Below are 23,871 nucleotides of genomic sequence, written 5' to 3' on the forward strand. Positions count from 1 at the left end.
GATCATTTAATCTTTGATAAAGGAGCAAGAAATGTGAAGTGGAACAAGGAAAGCCTCTTCAACAAGTGGTGCTGGGAAAAATAGCTACCTGCAAAAAATGAACTCTGACCTCTGTCTAATGCCAGGCACAAAAGTCAGATCAAAGTGAATTAAAGACCTCAATATCAGACATGAATCCATAAGGCACATAGAAGAAAATGTAGGCAGAATCCTCCATGACACTGAAGCTAAAAGCATCTTTAAGGATAAAACACCACTAACCAAGCAAGTGGAAACAAACATAAACAAATCAAACCAAGAAGCTTCTGCACTTCAAAAGAAACAGTGATCGAAACACAGAGAGAGCCCACAGAATGGGAAAGAATATTTATCCAATACCCATCTGGTAAGGGATTAATATCCAGGATATACAAGACAATAGTAGAATAATACAAGAAGAAACCTCCAGCCCCATCAAAAAATGGGGAGAAGAAATGTAGAGAAGCTTCCTCAAAAAAGAAATACAAATGGCCAAAAGGCACATGAAAAAATGCTCCATATTGCTAATCATCAGGGAGGTGTAAATCAAAACGACAATGAGATATCATCTCACACCACAGAGACTGGCACACATTCAGAAGAACAAAAGCAACCGGTGCTGGCGTGGATGTGGGGGAAAAAGGGACGCTCTTTCACTGTTGGTGGGAATGCCCACTAGTCCAGCCTGTCTGGAAAACAATATGGACATTCCTTCAAAAACTAGAAATTGAGCTTTCATATGACCCCACCATACCACTTCTGGGAATATATCCCAAGGATACAAAAAAGCACAGTAGAAATGACATCTGGACCTGTATGTTCATTGCCACACTGTTCACAATAGCCAAAATCTGGGAAAAAACCCGAGTGCCCAATAACAGATGATTGGGTAAAGAAACTTTGTTACATCTACACAATGGAATACTATGCAGCTGTTTGGAGAGATGAAGTCATGAAATTTGCTTATAAGTGGATAGATATGGAGAGTATCATTGCTATGTGAAATGAGTAAGAAAGAGATGGACAGATATAGAATGGCTGCACTCATTTGTGGAATAAAATGAGACTGACTAAAATAACATGAGACTGACACCCAAGGACAGTTGCCAAAAGGGCCAAGAATATTGCTCCATAGTTGAAAGCCTGCCTCATGAGCTGGGAGAGAAGGTAGCTGAAATAGAGAAGGTATCATCATTAAGTCAGTGATCGTTGAAGGAATCATTCGGGACGGTATGTGTGCTGAAAGTAGATAAAGGTCCAAACATGATAGCCTCTCAGTATCTATACTGCAAACCATAATGCCCAAAAGCAGTGAGAGAATATGGGGGAAATTGTCTGCCATAGAGGCAGGGGGAGGGCTGGGATGGGGCGGGAGGGCGGGGGATCCTGGGGTATTGGTGGTGGAGAACATGCAGTGGTGGAGGGATGGGTGTTCAAACACTGTATGACTGAAACTAAAACATGAAATCTTTGTAACTGCATCTCAAGGTGATTCAATTAAAAAAAAAACCGCACAACTGTTAAAACTATTAAAACATGTGACCCAAACTACAATGAACTTTTTTTTAAGTATGCAAAGTGGTGGAGTGCTGGGGTGCATGAAGAAATCTTGAGGCATTGGTGAAGGAAAGCTGAATGGGTGTGTGAATTTCGAACAATGTCTGAATAAAATTCAGTTATTAACAGTTCTGTAAATGATGGTACTTAAACAAAACCTAGGAAAACTGTTTTAAAAAGATAAATAACTAGTGGCCAAATTTCAGCGTAAAGAACAAGTACCCAAATGCTGAGCATCAACTCAGGGAACAGTGAAAGAAAGAGACCTAGCTGCATTCAGAGAAGACTTAAATTCCTTTAGTTTCATTTACAATAATGATGACTTAGACTTTTATGACTTGTCCATATGAAAGGGGGACTGCTCACTAGGGGACTCTTGAACAAAGAATCTGGTTAAACATACATATTCAGCAGAGAGTTCTTTACAAAGAATTTTTACAAATTATACACCTTGATTACACAGTTCTTTACTACAGGTTTAAGGCAAACAATGTCCCCACTCCAACCCCACCAACTCCTAGTCCCCATTCCTCTACTGCCCACCCCAGATTACCTCCAACCCCCTCCACCTGAATCCCTGACAGTTACACTTTTAGTTTAGTTTGTGTGGGGGGGTCCTGTGTGTACGGTAGTGTTGGATCTAGTGTTTCAGCTGACTTCATCTCTCCACCATAGAGGGACCCAAGGTCCCTGACCCTTAGCAAAGCATTCTTACAACTCTCTAAGATTCATCTTTTTTTGAACTTATTTTCCAACCTGAATGTGAATGTGTAAAAGTCAGTATCAATAATCTGACAGTACAGTTGACCCATTACAAGAATTTTAACTTATCGGGCACAATTACCTGATTATTTCTTTCTATCCTTGGGTTCTGCATTCAACAACCCAACTAACCAGACATGTCTGTTGGTTGAATCCACTGATGTGGAACCCACAGAGATGAAGAGACCCATATAAATTACACGTGGATTTTTTTTCCCCAGTGGCAGGGATTAAAACCAAGAAGGCCCCACACACGCAAGGGATGTGATTTATCTACCACTGCCACATGGGATTACTGACAGGGGCCATTGTTCCTAGTCCCTCACCTGCTCAAGGGCAAACTGTAAATGAACAAGGACAAGGGTAGAAAAAAATCTTTTCTTGGTCTCAAAGGCCTGCAACGCCTGAACCTGTGCTGGGAAGGTACCCAGTGATGTGTGCCTCTGTAACAGTGTTAAAGGCAGGTCCCCCTGCTATGATTATTAATAAACACAAATATACACCTCAGAAGCTTTCTATTCCTCAGTTATCTTTCAGAATTTTCAACTAGATATGCTCTAAAATTTACAATGTAAAATTTAAATATTACATGTATGTATTTAAGGAAAATAACTGGAAATTTCATTCTAGAAATTATGTTATTAGTGGAAACTTTTCTCTTTAATACGTAAAACTAAGGCTGCACTTCCAACCTCACCTGACAAACCTAACTCCTAGCAGGCCCGCAGGGTTCCTACCTCAGCATGCACATGTCTTTCTAGAAGGTTGATTCTTTCTTTTGGATCATGCTGTTCCTTCCACTCCCGGTCCTGCTCCTCAGGTGACGGGTCGTGTTCTTCCTGAAGACGTTCAGCCCGCCCAACCTGCTCCATGGCCTCCTCTGCCAGGGCCTCCCTGTGTTCCTCTTCTACCTGCTGTTCCTCTGGTGCTCTGGCTTCTGCGTCGCCCTGCTTCAGCTCAGCTGGACCCTGAAATTCAGCTTCCTTCGATATGGGAGAAGGCTTTTCTTCTGCCCTTTCAGGAAGTGCTTCCTGCTTCTCCCACACTTCACTATTTCGAGGGGCCTAGGAGAAACACATCAACAGAAATGGCATGCTCCGATTTCCATAGTGATACAATTTCTTTATTACTATGTCTTTAGAGCAACAACACAAGTAAAATGCTCGAGTTCAAAAAATATATATAATCCTGGGGTGAATGCATCGGCAGCCTGATGGTGCTTCAGGCTTCCTGATACCCCAAAATTGCCGCTCTGGCTACTGCTGGATCCCAACAACTTGGGACCAAGTTTCGTGAGAAATTAAATGGCCAAAAGTTAGGTTTGTCGGAGCCACATCCACAAACCACCTCTGACTCAGCTATACAAGCTCATATACTGGCCTTGCTTTAGAGACTCGTAGATCAATCTTGAAAGAGATAAAATGTTGCAGTTAAAAAAAAAAGTTGCAGTTAAACTCGAACCCCTGCAAGGTTAAACAGAACAGAGTAAATTGGAGGGGGCAGATGAGCCCCTGGCAGCCACTTGCTCCCACAATCCAAAAGCACCACCATACCCCTGGCCGGACTCCACCATCTCAGAAGAGATATTAACCTGTTGAAAATCTGGAAATGCGGGCTTTGTGAGTGAAATCCCCAGGCATTCTCAGAATTGGGGTGGGCTACGTCCCCCACTTCCCTGTACTCCTGACAGTGCCAGCAGTCACCTCACGAACCAACCTCAGTGCCACCCTGTAAGTGCTTCCACTGATCTTGCTTCACAGACCCATAAATAAATGTTGAAAGAGATCAAAAGCTACGGGGAATCTCAGACCCATGCAAGACTCATGAGTAGACCCGGGTAAATTGAGGGGGACAGGTTAGCCTGGTGCCACCCAAGCAGAGTCCTCAGCAACTGCTTGCTCCCATACTCCAAAATTGCTGACATGCCCCAGCCAGACTCCACCATCCAGGACTAACCTCACCGAGATATAATCTGCTGAAAATTCGGGTATGTGGGTTTTGTGACTGAAATCTCCAGGCTTTCTCAGAGTAGGGGTAAGCTACCTCGCCCACCCCCCTGTATTTCCAGAAACCTTAGCAGTCATATCCATACACCAAAACTGACACCCAGTTAAAAAGCTACTCCAGCTTTACCTTCCTGAGAAAAATACTGAACGCCCTGAACTAACTGATGACTTGCAAACCTGCATTGCAAACCATAATCCCCAAAAGGAAAAAGGAGGGAGGGAGGGAGGGAGGGAAAGAAGGAGGGAGGGAGAGAGATAAGTGTCTGCCACAGAGGTAGGTTAGGGTGTTGGGGGATGGTGGGAGGGAAGTGGGGGACACTAGTGGTGGGAAATGTGCACTGATGGAGGAATGCCTGTATGCCTGAAACCCAATCACGAACAGCCTTGTAATGGTCTATCTCACAGATATTCAATTAAAAAATAATAATAAAAATAATATGAAGTTCACATTTGCTTCAGTCAGCTTAATCGGTGGCTGAATAGACAGCAGTACTCCTGCATTAAAAAAATATATATATATACTATATATTATATATGTATTATATATATATAACATAATTTTAGGGGCTGGAGTGATGGTATAGGGGGTAAGGGGTTTGCCTTGCATGTGGCCTACCTGGGTTTAATCCCTGGCATCCCATATGGTCCCCCGAGCACTGCAAGGAGTAAATCCTGAGTGCAGAGCCAGGAGTAATCCCTGTGCATCACTGGGTGTGACCCAAAAAGCAAAAAAAGCAGAAAAAAATATATATATAATTTTATAAATGATTTTAATATGACTGAAAAGTATGCCTGCAATGAAATCACTTAACTTTTCTCAGCATGTAATCTCACCTATTAAAGAGATAATAAAGCAAAATTTTATCCTGGAAAGAATAACAGAAAAATTAAGACTTAAAATGACATCTTAGTAGTCCCTTCCCTCGAAAGCATTGAAAGTCCTAGTTCGCTTAGCATAGAAAGGAAACAACGCTCAAATTTCATGTGATGAAATGTTTCTCAGAAAGTACCTGATACCCCGCGGTTGTCAGGCTGAGCACTCTTTTCCTCAGTTGGGGTGGGCAGCCCCGCACAATGCAGTACTTCTGGGGTCCCCAGCAGTCACACCCACATCTAATTAGCCCAGCTCTCTAGGTCCTGGAGCTCCCAGGCATGGGCCACCCCAAAATTCCTCAATACTGACAGACCCAGAGGAGCACACCAAAGTAGATGGAAAAATAACTAAGAAGTCAACTTAGCTCAGTAAACAAAAACAGTATCAGAGGGCTCAATTAGCAACAAGATACTTTAAGTAAAGTTTTTAAGTCAAGGACTTAATAACCTCATGGTATGATACAACAATTTCCAAAATTTTTCTTCTGGTGAAATATTTCTGATAATTCCATTAAGCATTTAGTTGTAAGACGCAATGTAAAACAAATGACTCCTTGCCTGCTAAGGTGGCACGCGTGAGGAGTGAGCGGTAAACTGGGAACAATGGTGGAGGGAAGGTCACCCTGGTGGTGGGATTGGTGTTGGAACACTGAATATCCATGACAAACTTTATTATAAACAACTTTGTACACCATGGTGTTTAAAGAAAAAAAAATCCTGAAAAAGGAGGATGAGTCGTTTTATTATTTTATTAATAACAAAAATAAAAATGGAACGCCATTCCTAATAAACATAAGCTAAACATAGAGCCCATTACATTGGATACCATCAAACATTTTTAAAACTCCAGGCCACCCATACTGGGCCAATTTCACCAGGGCTCCCCAGATGGAGCAGGTGCAGTCTCCCCGCCTACTCCAGATGGAATCCCGGTGACCAAGAGTTTCCCCAAGCAAGGCCCAGGTATGCGGGTTCAGGACCAAATCTCCAGGCCACATAGCAGCAGAGGAACCGGGCTGTCCCTCCTGGGTCCCCACCTGCCCAGTAAACTGGCTGTCACACCCACAATTTGCCTCCGGGTGCCATCTTAGCGCACCAACAGCCCTGGCCTAGAGACTCCCAATTGAATCCCAAAATGGATTAGTGCCATACAGAGATGTCTCTGGAACCCAATAATTTGCAATCTAGAAATTTACATTTGCAATCGTGGCAATGTGAGCTCTCATGATAATTCAAAATGAGCAATGGGAAATAAATTATCTACTGTCTTCCCCTGGCAGGTAGGCTTGAATGTTGGTGGGAAATTTCGAGCAAAACATAATGCCCCAAATTATAGAGAATATTGGGAAAATTGTCTGCCATAGAGGCAGAGTGAGGACTGGGATGTGGGTGGTAGAAAATGTGCACTGGTGGAGGGCTGGGTGTTCCATCATTGTATGGCTGAACCTCAAACAGGAAAGCTTTGTAACTGTATCTCACGGTGATACAATTAAAAAAAAAAGTAATGTGGAGTTCATGCCCAATTCAATCAGCTTAATCAAATGGCTGAACAAAAAGAAGTACTCCTACATTATTAAAAAAATAAATAAAGAGTCACTGTCACTGTCCTCCCGTTGTTCATCGATTTGCTCGAGCGGGCCCAATAATGTCTCCATCGTGAGACTTGTTGTTACTGTGTTTGGCATATCGAATACGTCACGGGGAGCTTGCCAGGCTCTGCCGTGCGGGCGAGAGACTCTCGGTAGCTTGCCGGGTTCTCTGAGAGGGGCGGAGGAATCGAACTCGGGTCGGCCATGTTGTCTGTGTGCAAGGCAAACGCCCTACCGCTGTGCTATTGCTCCAGCCCGAAAATAAATAAATAAATAAATTTTTTTTTATTGCTGGAGTAATAGCACAGCAGGTAGGGCGTTTGCCTTGCATGCAACCGACCAGGGTTCGATTCCCAGCATCCCATATGGTCCCCTGAGCACTGCCAGGACTAACTCCTGAGTGCAGAGCCAGGAGAAACCCCTGTGCATCGCCAGGTGTGACCCAAAAATTAAAAAAAAATAAAAATAAATAAAAGTACGGGCCACTGTTTGTGAATTTTGGCCTGGCAACCTGACCTAAGGGCTGATATTGGGAGGAAAAGCACCAGGTGTTGGGCATTACACTCAGTGCCTCCCACATGACAAACGTGCACGCTGCCACCTGAGCCCCATCTTAAGCCAAATCAAGCATCTTAGTTAATAAAGTAGTATTTCTTAACAAACCAAAGTAAGTCTTTTGCAATTGATATGTATCACTAATATAAAAAGTCTAAGTGGACGAAAAGAAGTTTTATTTATTTTGGGGGTGACATCTGTGGTGGTTAGGGACTACTTCTGGCTCTGTTCTCAGGGGACCATACGCAGCGTCAAGGACTGACCTGTAAGCACCTCCACCTCACAGTATCTTACCTTACTCAAAATATGTATTTTGAAAAGAGAACTTTTCTGAAACTGACTGAAGTCAATGATCAAATTAAGACCCAACCAATGCCCAGACGGCTGCAGTGCAGCACTGGCTCGCCTCCCAGCTGCCAGAACCCCGAGGACGCCCTAGGAGGAGGCTCTTGGCAACCAGCAGATGAGCCCGGCCTCGGGCCGCCTCCTTCAGAGTCCTCCCAACCATTAGGACTGATAAGCCTGAGAGCAGGAAACAAAAGAGAAAGTCCTTTATCCATATGGAGATTTGTCACTCCTCTCCTCTTGGAAAGGCTCTCTCTTAGAAAAAGCATCAGACTGCACTCCCATAACTGGAATTAATATGAAACAATCATGAAATTAGCAGACATATAACTGTGTAACTGGATCATATAAATAAACCACAGAAAATTCTTCCTCTGAGAATATCAGAGGACAGCTTTTGTAGCTAGCAATCCACTTAAAAAATGTTACGGCATGCCTGGCACATTTGACAAACTATTGACCTGGCTTCGAATGAAATATTTCTCTAGAAAACCCTAAGTCTTTTCAAACACCTGCCATTTATCTTGACAACATCTCATGTTTTCCCTGTCAGAAAGTTTAGAGCAGTTATCTGCTACCTCTGCCTCACGGATGGAAAATCTGATGCTCTGAATCATCCAAAGATTAAACCCGAAAACCAGCAGCAAGCCAGGAAAGAGAACAGTGTCAGTTCCCAGGGCAGAGACCTGGTTGTATTTTCCTACGTCAACGGTAGCATGAGACTGAGTCAAAAACACCGTGTTTGTGAGGGAACACTGTGGATAGATCCAAGTTCCACTTATTTCAACTTGATCATTCCCATAAAATAGGAATTTAGCTTATCACTGTTGCCAAACAATTCTGTCAGGAAGAAAGATGATTTGCGACTTTTATTACATATGCGACTACAAAAACAACCTAGTAAAACCTAATGATAATGATTAAACCACTTCTATATTCCACTAATGAGTTTCTCTTAAGCTTAAATTTTAATGAAAACAAAACAAAACAAAAAAACCCGGATTACGTGACTGGAATTCTTCACAGGCTTATACAGTCTTTTTAATTAAAATTTTGATGTACTATATAAACCTGGCATTGTACCAAATTCTTATTATCAGCTGTAACACTTGAGTGGGCTGATGCTTACATATCCTCATGAATCATCTAACTTTCTCACCCAAGAGGGGGGAAAAAAAACCACCCTAAAATTTTCAGATGAATAGTTTCATATAGACTGGACAACTCCTTCAAATAAATCAGGCCTACGTGAATAACGACAAAGCCAGTAAGTTCTTTGTCAGAGAAAAGCAGTTTTCAGTAGTTTTCAACTGTGCTCCCCAAACCAGCCCAATCAGCTGGCAATGAAGATCCTCGGGCCCTACTCCCCCCCCCACCAAATTCCCAAAGGAAACACTGGGTTGGGATCCAGTAATTTGTACTGACTGCCTCTGGGGACACTGTGACATATGCTAAAATTTGGAAACCAACGTTCTGCAGTGAGAGGCGAAAGAAGGCTACCTGGTAGCCACCTGCCAGGGACAGCGGCCCGAGACAGGCCGTGGGCATGCACGTACCTCCTGGAGCTGTCCAGCCACCACCTCTCTCGCTGCACCAGCACCGTGTGGAGAATGTCCCACCTGGGTAGCATTCTGCTGCTCTGCTTGATCTGTTTTTCGAAAGCTGGGGATCCGATTCAGAGTATCTTTCAGCTGTTTATATTCTGCAACCTGAGTCTGCACATAAATTGCACAATTGGATGCAAATTGCACAATTTGAAAGGGGAAGAAGATTTTAATTCATAGGTGAGCAGTAGGGTTCACTATAGACTAAAGTATTGCACCTAGAGGAAATTAGGAAAAATATGCAGATTATTTCATGCAGTAGCTTTTTTACTTGGACATGCTTAACCACTTTTTAAGCACATGCAAATTGGAATTAAAGTTAAAGGGAAAAGAGAAAAATTACCCAAGACAGATGTTAGTCTCCACCAATAAAGTCAAATGTTTTTACAAATAGCTTCTAGTAAACTATTAAAAAACAACATTAAATTCAGCTTTATCACACTGACAGTCTATTTTGAATTTATACAATTATAGAAGTAAAGATATTTGTTACTAATATATTTCAGTGACAAGGTGTCATATATTAAAAATAAGTAACAATGTTTTATATATACACAAGATATGTGTATATGTTAATATATAAATAAAATGAATAAAAATTCTGTGTGCATATATACAAAAATACTGTGTGCATCCATGTATATAAGTGTGTGTATGTGTGTGTGTGTATACACACACACACACACACACACACACACAGTCAGACTACCATCTTCTCCCATTGAGCTACACTCCGATAGTATCCCTTTCTTACTAGTGGGCTCTCCACACAGTGTTTCAGTTTGAAAAAGCAAAATCAAAATTAAAAAAATAAGGCTGGATTTTTACTCTTTAATTCTCAATGCTGTTTCCTTCTAAAGTGATAAAGGCACTGCATACACACAGGATTAGAATACACTTCTATCAATGGAGTATATAATTCTGGGGGAGAAGGGGAATACCTGGCACTGTTCAGAAATCAGGGGTCACTCACAGCAGAGCACAGGGAACCATATTTGATCTCCATTTGATGGGGATCAACCTGGGTCAAATGCATGCAAGGCAAGTGCCCTAACTTGTATATCTATGTATGTCTGGCCTCAATTTTTAATTCTGTAACCTAGAAAGGGGGGTAAAAAATGAAATCCATTTAACTAAGAAATTCCATAGTTGTTCCACAGCAGAAATGCAATACTGTATGTGCAAAGAAATCTTTCCTGAACAAGTTTCCCAAAAACCACTGAGTGTGCAATGACAGACCCATATTGCTAACAGTGGCTCTTTGATTAAAACCAAAAACAAAAAACAAAGAAAAAAAACCCACATCCATACAGCGACACTTCTAATATTTTAAGGTAAATATGGAAGATACTCAAATCTCAATTCTAGACTATCTGTTTTCTCCTCCACATAAACATTATATTTCTCAAATATTAACATACATTCAGTCATATAAAAGTCATAATAAAAATGTAAAATCTTGCCTCTAGAAATCATGATTGAATTAAGTCTGGGGCAAGGCATCTTTGATGCAGGGTAGACTCAAAAACAGCATGCCTTTAAAATTAGGAGGATCAAAGTTTCAAGTTTGATTCTGGTAACTGATGTGAGCTAACTACTTTATTTCCTTTTGACCTCAGTTGATTTGAGGTTAAAGGGCACAATATTCTTTAACTCACTCAGCTGTGAACATTAGTCTCTACATGAAGTTCACATGATAACCCCTGACAAATTATAAACTCTCGAATTCTATTGTGTTCTCGTTTTTGCTCCTCTCAACTCCATTTAAAAATTATGTTATCAAGCCAGAATCTCTTAAATAGAAATGCAGATGCCTGAAAGAGCATTTGTTTTTAAGGAAAATCAGGAAAAGTTAATTGGACAGTTTTAACTAAGGACAGTACCTACTTATGACATATCAAAAGGACAAAAAATAAAAATGCAAAAGACAAAGATGTGTATAAAAATATTTTAAAAATTATATTAGGTTATTTTTTAAAATATGTTAAAAATTATAACGTATTTAAATACATAGGTTAAATCTTTTTTATTCCAAACTCTGTCAGCGATATGTTCCAAGTGCTTACTACAGAATTTGAGTTTGGTCAGTCATTAAATTAGCTGTTTTACTTCTGGAATTTTGAATCACTGTTTAGATTAATATTATGGCCATTACTTTGAGTATTCAAAGAAGTCTGATTATTCTGATACTAAACCCTTATATAAAATATTTGATAATAATTTTATAAAGAATGAAATAATCTCTAAATTCATCCATATGTTAAAAGTAATCATTTAGCAGACAATCTCAACTGAAGACCACTTGAAAGGAATCCCATAGGCTCCAGTAAACTGTATTTTTAATAATTTTATAAAGACAAAAATCAATTAGGGTCTCCAGATTAAATAGAGTTGATTTTCCTTTGTCCATTCTTAATTCTTGAAGTTAAACAAAAAATTGAGTAGAAAGATACAGCGAATCAAACCTGGGTTGGCCGCGTGCAAGGCAAACGCCCTACTCGCTGTGCTATTGCTCCAGCCCCTTAGAATGCTTTCTAACACTCATATTTGTTTGATTACTCATTCAGTGATTATCTACAAAGAGCCTGTCATATGCCAAGCTTTACACAAACCAAGCTTAATACTCCTTTTTTCCCTTCCATACTAACACGAAATTTCATCTTACTTTTTGTTATTTGACCATAAAGCAACAGACACAGTATTTGTAGACTAGAATGCTAGCAGGAGGGAGAGAGGGAGGAAAATCTGACAATTTATTTAGAATTTCACATCAGATTCTATGCCAACTGACAACACTGGTCAGAAAGTCTGACAGCAAACAACCTCATATATGGTGTAATTTCAGTGTTAACTCTTGCATGTTGACAGTCCTGTGTACCACATTCCCAAAGCAAAAAATAGTCAGGGGTTTATTTCATATTCTCTGGACTGAATTCTTAAAAGCATGCATGGTCCTTGGAATAACGAGTGTTCGATCCTAAGGAACCCACTAAAGATTGGCTCATAGGAGACTGCATGCACAAGGAATCCAGAAAGGTTAAGCAGACTTTTAGAAAGAACCGACAGAAGCTGCAACCCTTCTAACCTGCGCAGCAGCTAGCGCACTCTTGTGGTCTTCCAAAGTCACTACAAGTTGTTCATGCTCGGAGAGTAAATTCTTATGCTGTTGCTACACAAAAAAGAATTTCACATGTTGAGTTTTAATATTCTAACACAAATTCTTCTTTGGATGCAAGAAGCAGTCTGACCACTCAAATACTTTTGCTTGTTGTTTCAGCACCTGTTATTCTTAGCCATTTGTTAAATCATGGCAAAAAGATGAATGTGTTACAAAAACACCGTCAAACAACAAACAACAAACAGTGAACTCCCGTTGTTCATCGATTTGCTCGAGCGGGCCCAGTAACGTCTCCATTTTGAGACTTGTTGTTACTGTGTTTGGCACATCGAATACGTGACAGGTAGGTAGCTTGCCAGGCTTTGCCATGTGGGCAAGATACTCTCGGTAGCTTGCGGGCTCTCCGAGACGGGCAGAGGAATCGAACCTGGCTCGGTCGGGCAGGCTGCACGCAAGGCAAACGCCCTACCGCTGTGCTATAAAAACACCATCACGTAACAAAATCAAATTAAAAATGTCATTAATAATAAGACTTTGTACCTAAAAAATTTAAAAAAAGTTATTCAAATGGGGCCATACAGCAAAGAATCACTTAAATACTAATAAAACTATTTGGATTTTTTTTCTAGTCATCTTTAGACTTAAAACGCAGATGTGGCAGGTCCAGTTTATGCAGAGTCCAAAGTATTGTAGGTTTGTATAACAGGGTAATTAGGAGACAAATTTAACTTTTCTAATCTTATTTTCAAAAGACAAAATCACCAGCAATCAATTTTTTAAGTCATTGTACAAGTGGAGAGGCAAACTCTCAGACAGTCAAATGCTTGTTTTGATTTTACCTTGACATCCTGCAGCTGCACGTGTATGTCCTGGTGGGCTTTCCTTAACTGTCTGTTCTCCTCTCTCAAGTTGTACACGGTTTCTATTTTAAAAATAAAAATTATCACACATAAAACTGCAAGATACTCGAGGATCTTGAATTCGTTACCTTCACATCAAAAGCTTCACATGCTTTGTATCTATATTGGTTTTGAACTCTGACAGTACCAAAACAAGAACTATGAAAAAAACAAAACCACGAGGGAAAAAAAAAAGTTACATTTGGGGAGGTGGCATGGATTTAGCTAACCATCACATTACTGTCAGATTCAGCAGTCTAAATGCTCCTTAAAAAGTTGCACACTGTAGACAAAGAACTTTTAATTACTTTGGAATTAAATATATATTGGTGAATAAAGCAAAACCAGTGAAATTGCTTCAAGGGGTAAAGCAAGAGCATGGCATGTGCAAAGCCCTGAGTTCAATTGCTCGGAACTTTTTCAGGTATGTTCCTGGTACCTCACTGGGCCTGAGTTCTAAATCATTAATCCCCCGATTCCTGAATATCACGGGGCAAGCCCCCGGGACTCTCAAGCACTGTGAGGGAGATCCCAATGAAGGAAGAGAAATTATACAAAAACATTAGAGGTCAGAGCAACAGTAAAGCACACAGGGCACTGGCCTTGAACATGGCTGACACAGCTGATCCCTGGCACCTCACATCATCCTCCAAGCCCCACCAGGAGTGATCTCTGAGCACAGAGCTAGTTAGACTAAGCCCTTAGTACCACTGGGTATGGCCCCAAACCAAAAATACACAAAAAAATATAAATAAGGACTAAAACAGCAGGGACTATCTAAATTTGAGTCTTTTTACAAATTAAAAACAAAGTTATAGCTCATGGTGTCTCACTAATAAAAATAAAAAGAAGAAAGTTATCAGGGCTGGAAAGCTAGCCCAGTGATTTAACCCTCAATATCACGGCTTCTAAGCATTGCTTCTTTGCAAAGCTGGACGGTACAGGACACTTCACGGGGTGGCCCTGGGCAGCTCAGGGTCCTTGAAAAACTGTATCCTCAGGTTCTCTCACTGAATTGACAGCTCAGCTGTATCAGGACAAGTGACCCCCAGACTCCCTGGATACTTCCTGGGTGGCCCCCAAAACAACAACAAAGTTGTTGAAAAAGTGCATGCAGACCCACTTTTCTTCACTGCATAAATAATCTTCAGTGTCCCCAAAATGTGTTTCAATTACAATGGCGACTTAAGAAATTTAAGAAAAGTAATCCCACTTTTATTAAAAATATTCTAAATATATTTTCTTTCTCCTACTATGGAGCTTTTGAAGATTCAAGTTCCATCTCCAACAGCTACGGGGCAGTTCTTTCAAGGGCAATAGCAAGAGATTGTAGCAGAGCTGAGTCCTAAAATACTAAGCTCTGTTACATTTTACCAGAATGAGGGACAATGAGCTTAATGGCTCTCTTGCCTCTATGATGTTTATCTTGAGCAAGTTACATAAGACTCTTAAATTGTTTAGTGATTTCTTAAATGGTTAGATTAAGCTAATCACAATGTCTACCTTATAGGTTGTAATGAGATTTAAGATACTGCAAGAGCTTCACCTGCTACTGGTACATAGTGAGCTTTTGTTGAACATCAGTTATCATGACAATGAAGATAGAAAAAGTGATTCTCTTAAGTTCATGTGCTATCAGCTCATCTGAATTCTTTTTTTCTTTTCATCTAAATTATTCTATCACTATCACTATCCTCCCGTTGTTCATCGATTTGCTCGAGCGGTCTCAGTAACATTGCGAGGCTTGTCATTGTGTTTGGCATATCGAATACATCACGAGGAGCTTGCCAGGCTTTGCTGTGCAGGCGAGATACTCTCGGTAGCTTGCCGGGCTCTCCGAGAGGGGCGGAGGAATTGAACTCGGGTCAGCCATGTTGGCTGCATGCAAGGCAAACGCCCTACCCACTGTGCTATCGCTCCAGCCCATCTAAATTATTAACTCATATTATATTAAACTAGCGAAAATCTTGGACCTTTTTAGTTTGCTAATTACTGACCTGCAACCTACATAATTCACTTTCACTTACTATGTTAAGTATCTTTCAAGAATAGTATTAACATCTGTCAATGAAAAATTAATTGGCAGTGTCATAAAAAGCACTGTTACACTGCATTTTCCAGCTTTCTTGAGGTATTTCTTCTAAAAATTAATAACAGAAATGTTAATTTTGCACATAAGGCCTGCCCCCTGTTTTTTATTCCCTGCCGCCTTTTCACTGCATTTCCTCCCCTTGATTCTTTCCCCTCTGGGCCCCACGACAATAAGGTATGCTTGTGTATTCTCTTTCTGATGACAAATGCCCTACACCTTTATTCCAAAGTGCCAGGAAGCTGTGATCAGGGTACGAAGTTTGAACTTCTTTGCTACACAGACCTAACAGCTGGTGTTCTATTTTCCATTTCTTTAGTTCTTCCTTCTGTACCTAGCGTATTAAAATTTAACTCTAGAGACACTTTGCTTTGAACAAAAGGCGGCAAATACCTGTATGCTATTTAAAAAAAAAAAAACCTGCCTTCCAGGACTACTTGCTAAACTGCATGAATTAAATTATGCAATTTTCTTTTTTTTTGGGGGGGGGGTAACACCTGGCTATGCACAGAGGTTACTCCTGGCTCTGCACTCAGGAATTACTCCTGGCAGTGCTCAGGGGACCATATGGGACGCTGGGAATTGAACCCGAGCTGGCTGTGTGCAAGGCAAATGCCCCACCCACTGTGTTATCGCTCCAGCCGCTATGCTCATTTTTAAGCAAACACTGATGAGCACAAGACTGGTATCTAGAATATTCTAATTCATATGTGCCTTTTTAATTGATTTTTTTTGTTGTTTTTTTGTTTTTTGGCTTCTATTGGAGCTTGAGTATCAGATGGAGTGTTGGGGATCAAAACGGGTCTGCAGCCTATGGACCGAACATGACTGCCACTCAATGCCTCTTTTGCAGACCACAACACCCAAAAGGAGAGAGAGAACAAAAGGGATCACCCTGCCACAGAGGGAGGGTGGGATGGAGGGATGACAGGGGTAGGAGGGATACTGGGATTAGTGGTGGTGGAGAATGGGCACTGGTGGCGGGATGGGTACTCAATCATTGTACAACGGAAACCCAAGCACAAAAATTTGTAAGTCTACAACTGTACCTCATGGTGTTTCACTAATAAAAATTTTTTTTTAAAAAAAAGGGGGTCTGCAGCATGTAAGGGCTGAACCTTACCCGCTTACTAGTTCCCTGGACTCTCAACAGAACATCCTAGACTACAGCCCTTTCTCTGATTTCATCACTGATCTGCAAACACCAAGTGCCCTTTAAGCCAATTCCTACACCTTAGACATAATAGGTGATTACAGAATGCCCTAAATATCTCTTCTAGCACTAAGAAATAAAAAATTTGTTTCCACATTACTTTGAAAATACTTGATGCTGATGCAAACGGCAGTTAATGTTTTATTGAAGATGTACCATGTACCACTAACTCTTCCAGGTTTATCTATTTCACTCCTACACCAACTCCATGAGATTGATTCTTCTTATGATCATTTCAATTTTAAAGACAGACAATAAAACAAGTGCTGCTTATACAATTTTTCCAGGGTCATACAACTAGTACTCAAAGAAGCCAAGATTTACTAGGGCAGTCTGACTGTGATGGTTTATTAAACTAATGGTAGTGACTAACAGGGCATTTTTCTACACCCAAAGGACAGTTTTAGCAATACACTGGGAAATTTTTAATCACTGCAATGACTGAGAAGCATCGCTATTTTGTGGGTAAAGGTCAGAGATACTAAAGGTCTCAAAACACACAACAGAGTATGTGCAACACTGCCCATCACAGCCAACACATTCTGCTAAGTGACATTATGCATTCTATCCTGCTTCCTTGAGATCAAAAGAGATGAAAAAGCACTACAGAGAAATAAATAGTTCACAAAAGACACAACAAAGTTGTGTCTGAGTTTTTCTGAGTACTCATTTCCATATAAACTGGCTAACTGGACTTCCAAATACCTTTTAACTTTGAAAGCTCTTGCTCCTTCTCTTGCTGCAGCTGCAGGTATTTCTGTTTGTGGTCGTTGAATGTCCTGCTGAAGTCTTCTCCTTGTTTCCGATGTTCCTCCTCCAGGTCGCTGTGCTGCTTCTTCAGCTCCTCGTGCTGACTCTGCAAGGACAAACACCCGAGTGGAGAGGACAGCGCCAGATCCTGTCACGGCCTGTTCTCCACAGCACAGCCTCTCGCGCGCCAGGAAGAAGACACAAGTGCAGGAAAAGGCTGTTTGCCTCAGGATGCAGTCCCTCTGTTTCCTTGAAATTTCATTCAAACGATTTGAGATCATGGTCAAAAGTCAAGTTTCCCTTAGTTTTAAATATCAGTCTGAAAAAAAGTAGTTAGCAAGAGAGGTAAAAAGGGATGGATTCAGGGGAAATGCTTAGGGACTGGTACTAATATGAAAACAAGGGAAAGCAAGTGGGAAAAAATACGCCTTCTCAGATACTATACACTTCTTCTTTTGGCCTGATAGTTTCCCACAATTCTGACTTCCGTTCTTTCATTTTGGGCATTCTTAGAAACTCAGTTTAAAGACTAAAGAGGGATCAGGGAGATAGTTCAGAAGTCAGGGGTGCACGGGTCATAACCAAGTTCAAACACCAGCACTGCCTGGTTCCACAAACACTGGTGTGGCCCTTGAGAATCCTGAGCACTGTCCAGTGTGCCCCTGGCGTCCCTGCCTGCAACACCAGGACAGGACCACAGCCTGGGACTTGGAATTGAACGACCTGGTTCAGTCAGGTATTGCCTGAGGTAGTACCCAGACCCCTGAGTCTGGGCTTGAAAAGCCAAAAATGGAAGTAAAATGAAATGGGACAAATGAAGAAGAAACAAAGAAAAGCATCTTTCAGGGGGAAATTAAGCTCACTGACCGTTTAAACAGTAACCACATCTCAGGCCTGCTTAATTCCATGACCATTAACACATGATATTAATACCTGAGAATACTAGGCTGTACTCTCAGTCTAGATAAATTCCTTTGTCTCCAAGTTCCTCATGTGAAAGGATAATCTTTTCTAATTCATGTATTGTTCCCTTGATTAAGGGAAAGGACCTGATTTAATGTACAAGCCCTGCTGATATGGAAGAAATGACACCATCAAAACAAGAGAAAAAAAATCTGTGGGTAGGAAGTAGGATGATACAGTTTTCCACTTGTACAGGATGGCGAGACAGAACAAACATTCAACTCCGAGTTTCATAAAAATTCCCCTTCCTCTTTCTTATCCATTTCTCTCCTGCAGCACGGTTAAGCACCATTTACCCAAAAGCCCAATTCATGGGTTCTGTTTTGCCTGTTCTCCATTTTTGAAGGCTTGTGGGTGACACTGGCAGTCCTAACTCCATACAGAGTCACTCCTGAAGGTGCTAGGGAACTGAACTGGCATTAGATTCATGCAAAGAGAGTACCTTAACCCTTGGACTATCTCTCCAGCTCCCAATTTATATTCTTCGCATGGAAGTTGTGCTCCTGAGGTACGTAAGAGGCTACACTAATTTTTAGTAACCCAAAGGAAGAAATTTAGTAGTTATACTACTCTCAGTGAGTCTAAGAAAAAAAAAAACTCAAATAACCTATTATGAAACAAAGAACTTTAAAGGATAAAGAATAAAAGTAAAAATTAGGTGGACAGTTTTGCTCTTTAAGCCCATGTTGTCCCTTGAACACGTATCTCGCTTGATTGTCTCCAAGCTTCTTTGCTTATTTCCATTCTGGAGATGCCTGTGTTCTCTCTCAAACAGGTATTTCTCTCTTTCTCTCCCTTCACATCTAACTCGATTAGTTCAGATAAAAACTGTAATTCATCAAAACAAAAATAGGAAGCCAAGAGAATATGATCTATAAGAAAATGTAGTAAGCCAAACACATTATTTGTAATAAACATGATGGGAAATTAGTTATACATCATTTTAGCCAAAGATGACTTTGATGTCTGTTACAGTACAAATCAACTGTTATAATTTTTTCTTAATTATTTAGTCAATCCTTTTTTCTATATATTAAGAATATTAAGTTACTCACCTTTAACATCTGATGTTGGACATTCAATGCACTGTATCTACTATTGGAATCTTGCTGTAAGTAGAAAAGAAAATAACACAAAAAAAGAGTTTCACTTTGTTTCACTTGTATAAGTTTTAAGTTCTACAAGTGATGAGGATGTCTCTGGGAACATCGTTCTATTTATTGCAGGATGAAAGTTTTAACTTCTCCGTTAGTCTGATAGATTTTAGTAATGAAAAAGGGCACAATCATAAAAGAAAAATTAGACAGATCCTTTGGCGATGACTTGCCTCCTCTCTCATACTCAGAGAGGGCGAAAGTTGAAACACATGAAGGAACTTACTCTGGAGACACAATGATGGTATGTGTCTAATCCTTGTGCCTGGTATTCCAAAAGTAGGGTGACCTATCCATCAGCATCAGACTACAGTGCTCTACTTTTCCCAGGCTTAGTAAAGAAGAAACTACATATATTAGCCCAGGAGACTCCATTTCACAGACTCCAAGACAGAAAAATAAGACAGAGGTAAAGAACAAACCCTGGCCTTATAGTCAAGCTAGTACTCAGACAAGTCTGGGTCTACGGCCTAAACTCCAAGTACCAGAGCACCTGGCTGCTGCTAGAACATGTTCACAAATGGGCCTCACACCTTTCCACATTGCCGGGACAACCGGAATTAATCAGTGTACAAGACCCTTAAATGCTTTCTCCCCCAGTGTGTGTTATTCTGTTTTATGCTCCACACTTCTTTCTCTATAACATACACTTGTTTTAGAACTACATTTTGGTGCTTTACTATTTTATTTTAACCTACTTTAAAATTACATTATAAAATGTACCACGACATTCATGGCTTTCTTTATAATTTTAGTATGTGTTTGTGTGTCTGTGTCTGTGTGTGTGTGGTGTGTGTGTGTGCTAGGCACTGAATCCAAGGCCTTACAAATTAAAGTGGATACACAAAGAGAGTCATGTAGGAATCGACTATATTTGCTTTCTCTTCTAGTGCTGTTTTGGGGTCACACCTGGTGGTGCTCAGGTGCACCTTCCGTCTCACTGCCCAGGGGACCATGTGCTGTCAAATTTTGGCCTCTAGCATGCGAAGTCTGTGCTCTAGCCACTTGAGCTCATTCTTCAACCCCCGCCAGCCAGGGACTTTAAAACTAAGCAGAGTTGAATATGGCCAGTCTCCTAAAAAGCCAAGAAACTGCATCTTCTAGTGTGAATATCCTAAATACCCATCTATGTTTTATTCAACTATGTTCATAAATACATAAAGAGAAAAATGTGTTTTAATTCAGTTAATCAGAACATTTAAAAAAATGTAAAGGTCAGTATCATTCATTACACAAATGTTTTTGAATACCAATTCTAGGCCAGCAGTCTGTTAAATGCAATACAAACAACAATGAAGTTCTACAAAGACATAAATAAACAAAATTAGTCTCTTTGTGACTGACAGTATGACTCTGAAACTTATTGCTATCATCAATTACAAGAAGGAAAGGTAGGTTTTGAAAGAACAGTCGTTCCCCTCCACTCCTCCCCAAATCTCCCGTCTGACTTTTCTTAGGGAGGAGGAAGAGGTGGAAGTAAAAGTGGAGGAAGATCTCAACCTTCCAATCTTAATTAATTTTAAAACTTTGCAACTAATTTTCCCTCATCTCCAAGTTTCACGAAAACAAAAAGGAAAACAAAAACTTACCCTTCCCTTATTTAGGGTCTCTTGTGCTTCTAACTTATAAACAAGAAAATCTAGGAAACAAAAATTTGGGAAAGATAAATAAGAGATTGGTTCATAATTCTTTTTATGTATCTTAAACATATGAAAGAAAAGTTTATTCAGACTGCTAAAGTGTTCTAGGGTTTTGAAACAATCTATTTGGTGATGTACTTTTATCTTGCTTCTTGATGCTTTCTAAAATGTATATATCATATAAACTTCTTTACCTTAAAATATGTAACTCGTACCAATGAAATTCAAGTTATAACAAACTGACTAAAAGTACTATTAGAAGTGCACTCCGTGATTAATTCTCCCTGGAAAAAAACACAGCTAAAAACAGAAATGATTTATTGCTGTCCACGAGGTGGCACGCTAAAATCATCCAGTACCCGAAAGAAGCTTTAATCTTCTTAAGCTTTATTACCACTAGATGGCTCTATGAAATCATTCTGCATGCAAAGACAAGAAACATCCAAATTCTATCAAATCATTTTAATGACACTGAACTTCTACTCTCAACAGAGTAGACTCAATGCCAGCTCTGTAAAACACCCTAACCAACACTGTTCTTCGCTGTTCTCCACTTCCTTCTACCAGACACAACAAAATCTCATGATTATTACAAAACAATTCGATCATGAAAGCTTTTTGACTGTTATCTCACAGTGATTCAATAAAAAATAAATTTAAAAAATATTACCACAAAACACTGGTTAAAAAATACACATGCCGGGGGTATGGTGCCGCCAGCAGGTCAATCTGTACCTGTGAGGCGAGTGCATCTCCATTGGAGACTTTGTTATTACTGTGTTTGGCATATCGAATACTTTCGGTAGCTTGCCGGGCTCTCTGAGAGGGGCAGAGGAATCGAACTCGAGTTGGCCATGTTGGCTGCTTGTAAGGCGAACGCCCTACCGCTGTGCTATCGCTCCAGCAATAGAACACAAATTGTCTATTGTTGCCTTTTCAGCAGACCTGAGTGTTGGGGTAAAACCTCAAATAATAATGGTGGGTCTGGTGTCGAAATATTGAATGTGATCAAAGTAGAGAGAGAGTAATGTGGAAATCATCTGCCCCACAGGTGGAAGGTGTGGGATGAGGGTATACTAGGGTTTTTGGTGGTGGAGAATGGGCACTGGTGAAGGTATGGGTGTTTCATTGTATGACTGAGACTTAGACCCAAAAGCTTTGTAACTGCTCTCACGGTGATTCAATAAATAAAATTATAAAAATGAAAAAAATACACATGCAAATAACTTTTAAAAAACAATACAACTAATTTCAAAAGCAAACCACTTACCTTATCAGCCTATGCATTAAGGAAAAATTCGATAAAATCAGTAACATTGCTTATTATCTGTGGTAACTATTAATTTTCCAAACTGAATCAATTAAAACTTGAAAAAGCACAGGTGTATATATGTATAAAATGTCATTTTCAAAACAATGGTGCCTGCCTGCTTCCTGGATACCTGTGAGTGGACATCTCAGATATTATTAAATTATGTGTGTAATATTCAGATAAAAATGTTTTCAGATAATATTCCTGAAACAATACACATAAACTAACATGCAAATTACAAAAACAGCATATTTCTTGCTTTTCCTTCCTCTGCTTACTGATACTGACTTGGGGTAGACTCTAAAAATTCCTGGTAAAACAGTAAAGCAAGTAAGTGAAGCTTCAAAAAGAAGTGTTATTTAAAAAAACAGAACAAGAACCATATTATTTACCTTCCTTTGCTTTCTTATGTTCAAGTCTTTCCTTTTGCAAGGATTTCTCTAATCTTGATCTGTGTTCATATACAACTGAAAAAGAGAAAAGATAAAATTTGTATTTAATATATATATGTATTTAATTTTTATTAGTGAAACACCATGAGGTATAGTCGGAGACTTACAAACTTTCATGCCTGGGTTTCAGTTATATAGTGATCGAGTACCCATCCCTCCACCAGTGCCCACTCTCCACCACCAATGATCCTGGTAGCCCACCCTCCCGCTGCACTTCCTTTGTGGCAGGGCATTCCCATTTGCTCTCTTTCCTTTACGGTGTTGTGGTTGCAACAGAGGTATTGAGTGGCCATCGTGTTCGGTCCACAGTCTACTCTCAACACGCATCTCCTATCCCTAGCGAATCCTCCAAACATCCTTTACTCGGTGTTCTCTTCTCTATCTGAGCTGCCTTTTCCCCCATGTGCTGCCAGTTTCCAAGCCATGGAGGAGACCTCCTGGTACTTATCTCAACTATTTTTGGGTGTTCTTCTCCCATTCTGTTACCTTATATTCCCCAGATGAGTGCAGTCTTTCTATGCCTGTCCCTCTCTTTCTGACTTATCTCATTTAGCGTATTTTCCATGTAGAACCACTTGTATGCAAATTTCATGACTTCATCTTTTCCTTTTTTTTTTTTGTTGATTTCAATTTTTTTTTAACTTTTATTAGTGAAACACCATGAGGTACAGCTGTAGACTTACAAATTTTTGTGCTTGGGTTTCAGTTATTTAATGATCAAGTACCCATCCCTCCACCAGTGCCCATTTTCCACCACCACGGGTCCCAGTATCCCTCCCACCCCCCATCCCACCCTGCCTCTGTGCCAGGGCATTCCCTTTTGTTCTCTCTCTCCCCTTTGGGTCCTGTGGTTTGCAAGAGAGGCATTGAGTGGCAATCATGTTTGGTCTATTGTCTACTTTCAGCATGTCTCTCCCATCCTGGGAGGACCCTCCCAACACCCTTTATTTGATGCTCCCTTCTCTATCTGAG

General features: G+C 40.3%; 1 protein-coding gene across 6 annotated transcripts in view; it reads right to left on the bottom strand.

Moving 5' to 3' along the window:
- Positions 1-23,871, bottom strand: part of GOLIM4 (golgi integral membrane protein 4) — an 85,182-nt gene that overhangs the window by 21,248 nt on the left and 40,063 nt on the right. For 4 of the 6 annotated variants that reach the window (XM_056110754.1, XM_056110752.1, XM_056110751.1 and 1 more), the window contains exons 2-9: positions 22,840-22,914; positions 21,085-21,134; positions 19,397-19,450; positions 17,334-17,484; positions 13,267-13,349; positions 12,395-12,478; positions 9,262-9,420; positions 3,075-3,401 (exon numbers count right to left, since the gene is read on the bottom strand). In XM_056110754.1, the coding sequence (XP_055966729.1) occupies positions 3,075-3,401; positions 9,262-9,420; positions 12,395-12,478; positions 13,267-13,349; positions 17,334-17,484; positions 19,397-19,450; positions 21,085-21,134; positions 22,840-22,914 (983 nt within the window). The remainder of the gene's footprint in view (positions 1-3,074; positions 3,402-9,261; positions 9,421-12,394; positions 12,479-13,266; positions 13,350-17,333; positions 17,485-19,396; positions 19,451-21,084; positions 21,135-22,839; positions 22,915-23,871) is intronic. The other 2 variants (XM_056110755.1, XM_056110756.1) reach the window with 1 other exon arrangement.

This window comes from Sorex fumeus, unplaced genomic scaffold (genome assembly GCF_029834395.1).
Source record: "Sorex fumeus unplaced genomic scaffold, SorFum_2.1 ptg000010l, whole genome shotgun sequence".
In the NCBI taxonomy this organism is placed as follows: domain Eukaryota; kingdom Metazoa; phylum Chordata; class Mammalia; order Eulipotyphla; family Soricidae; genus Sorex; species Sorex fumeus.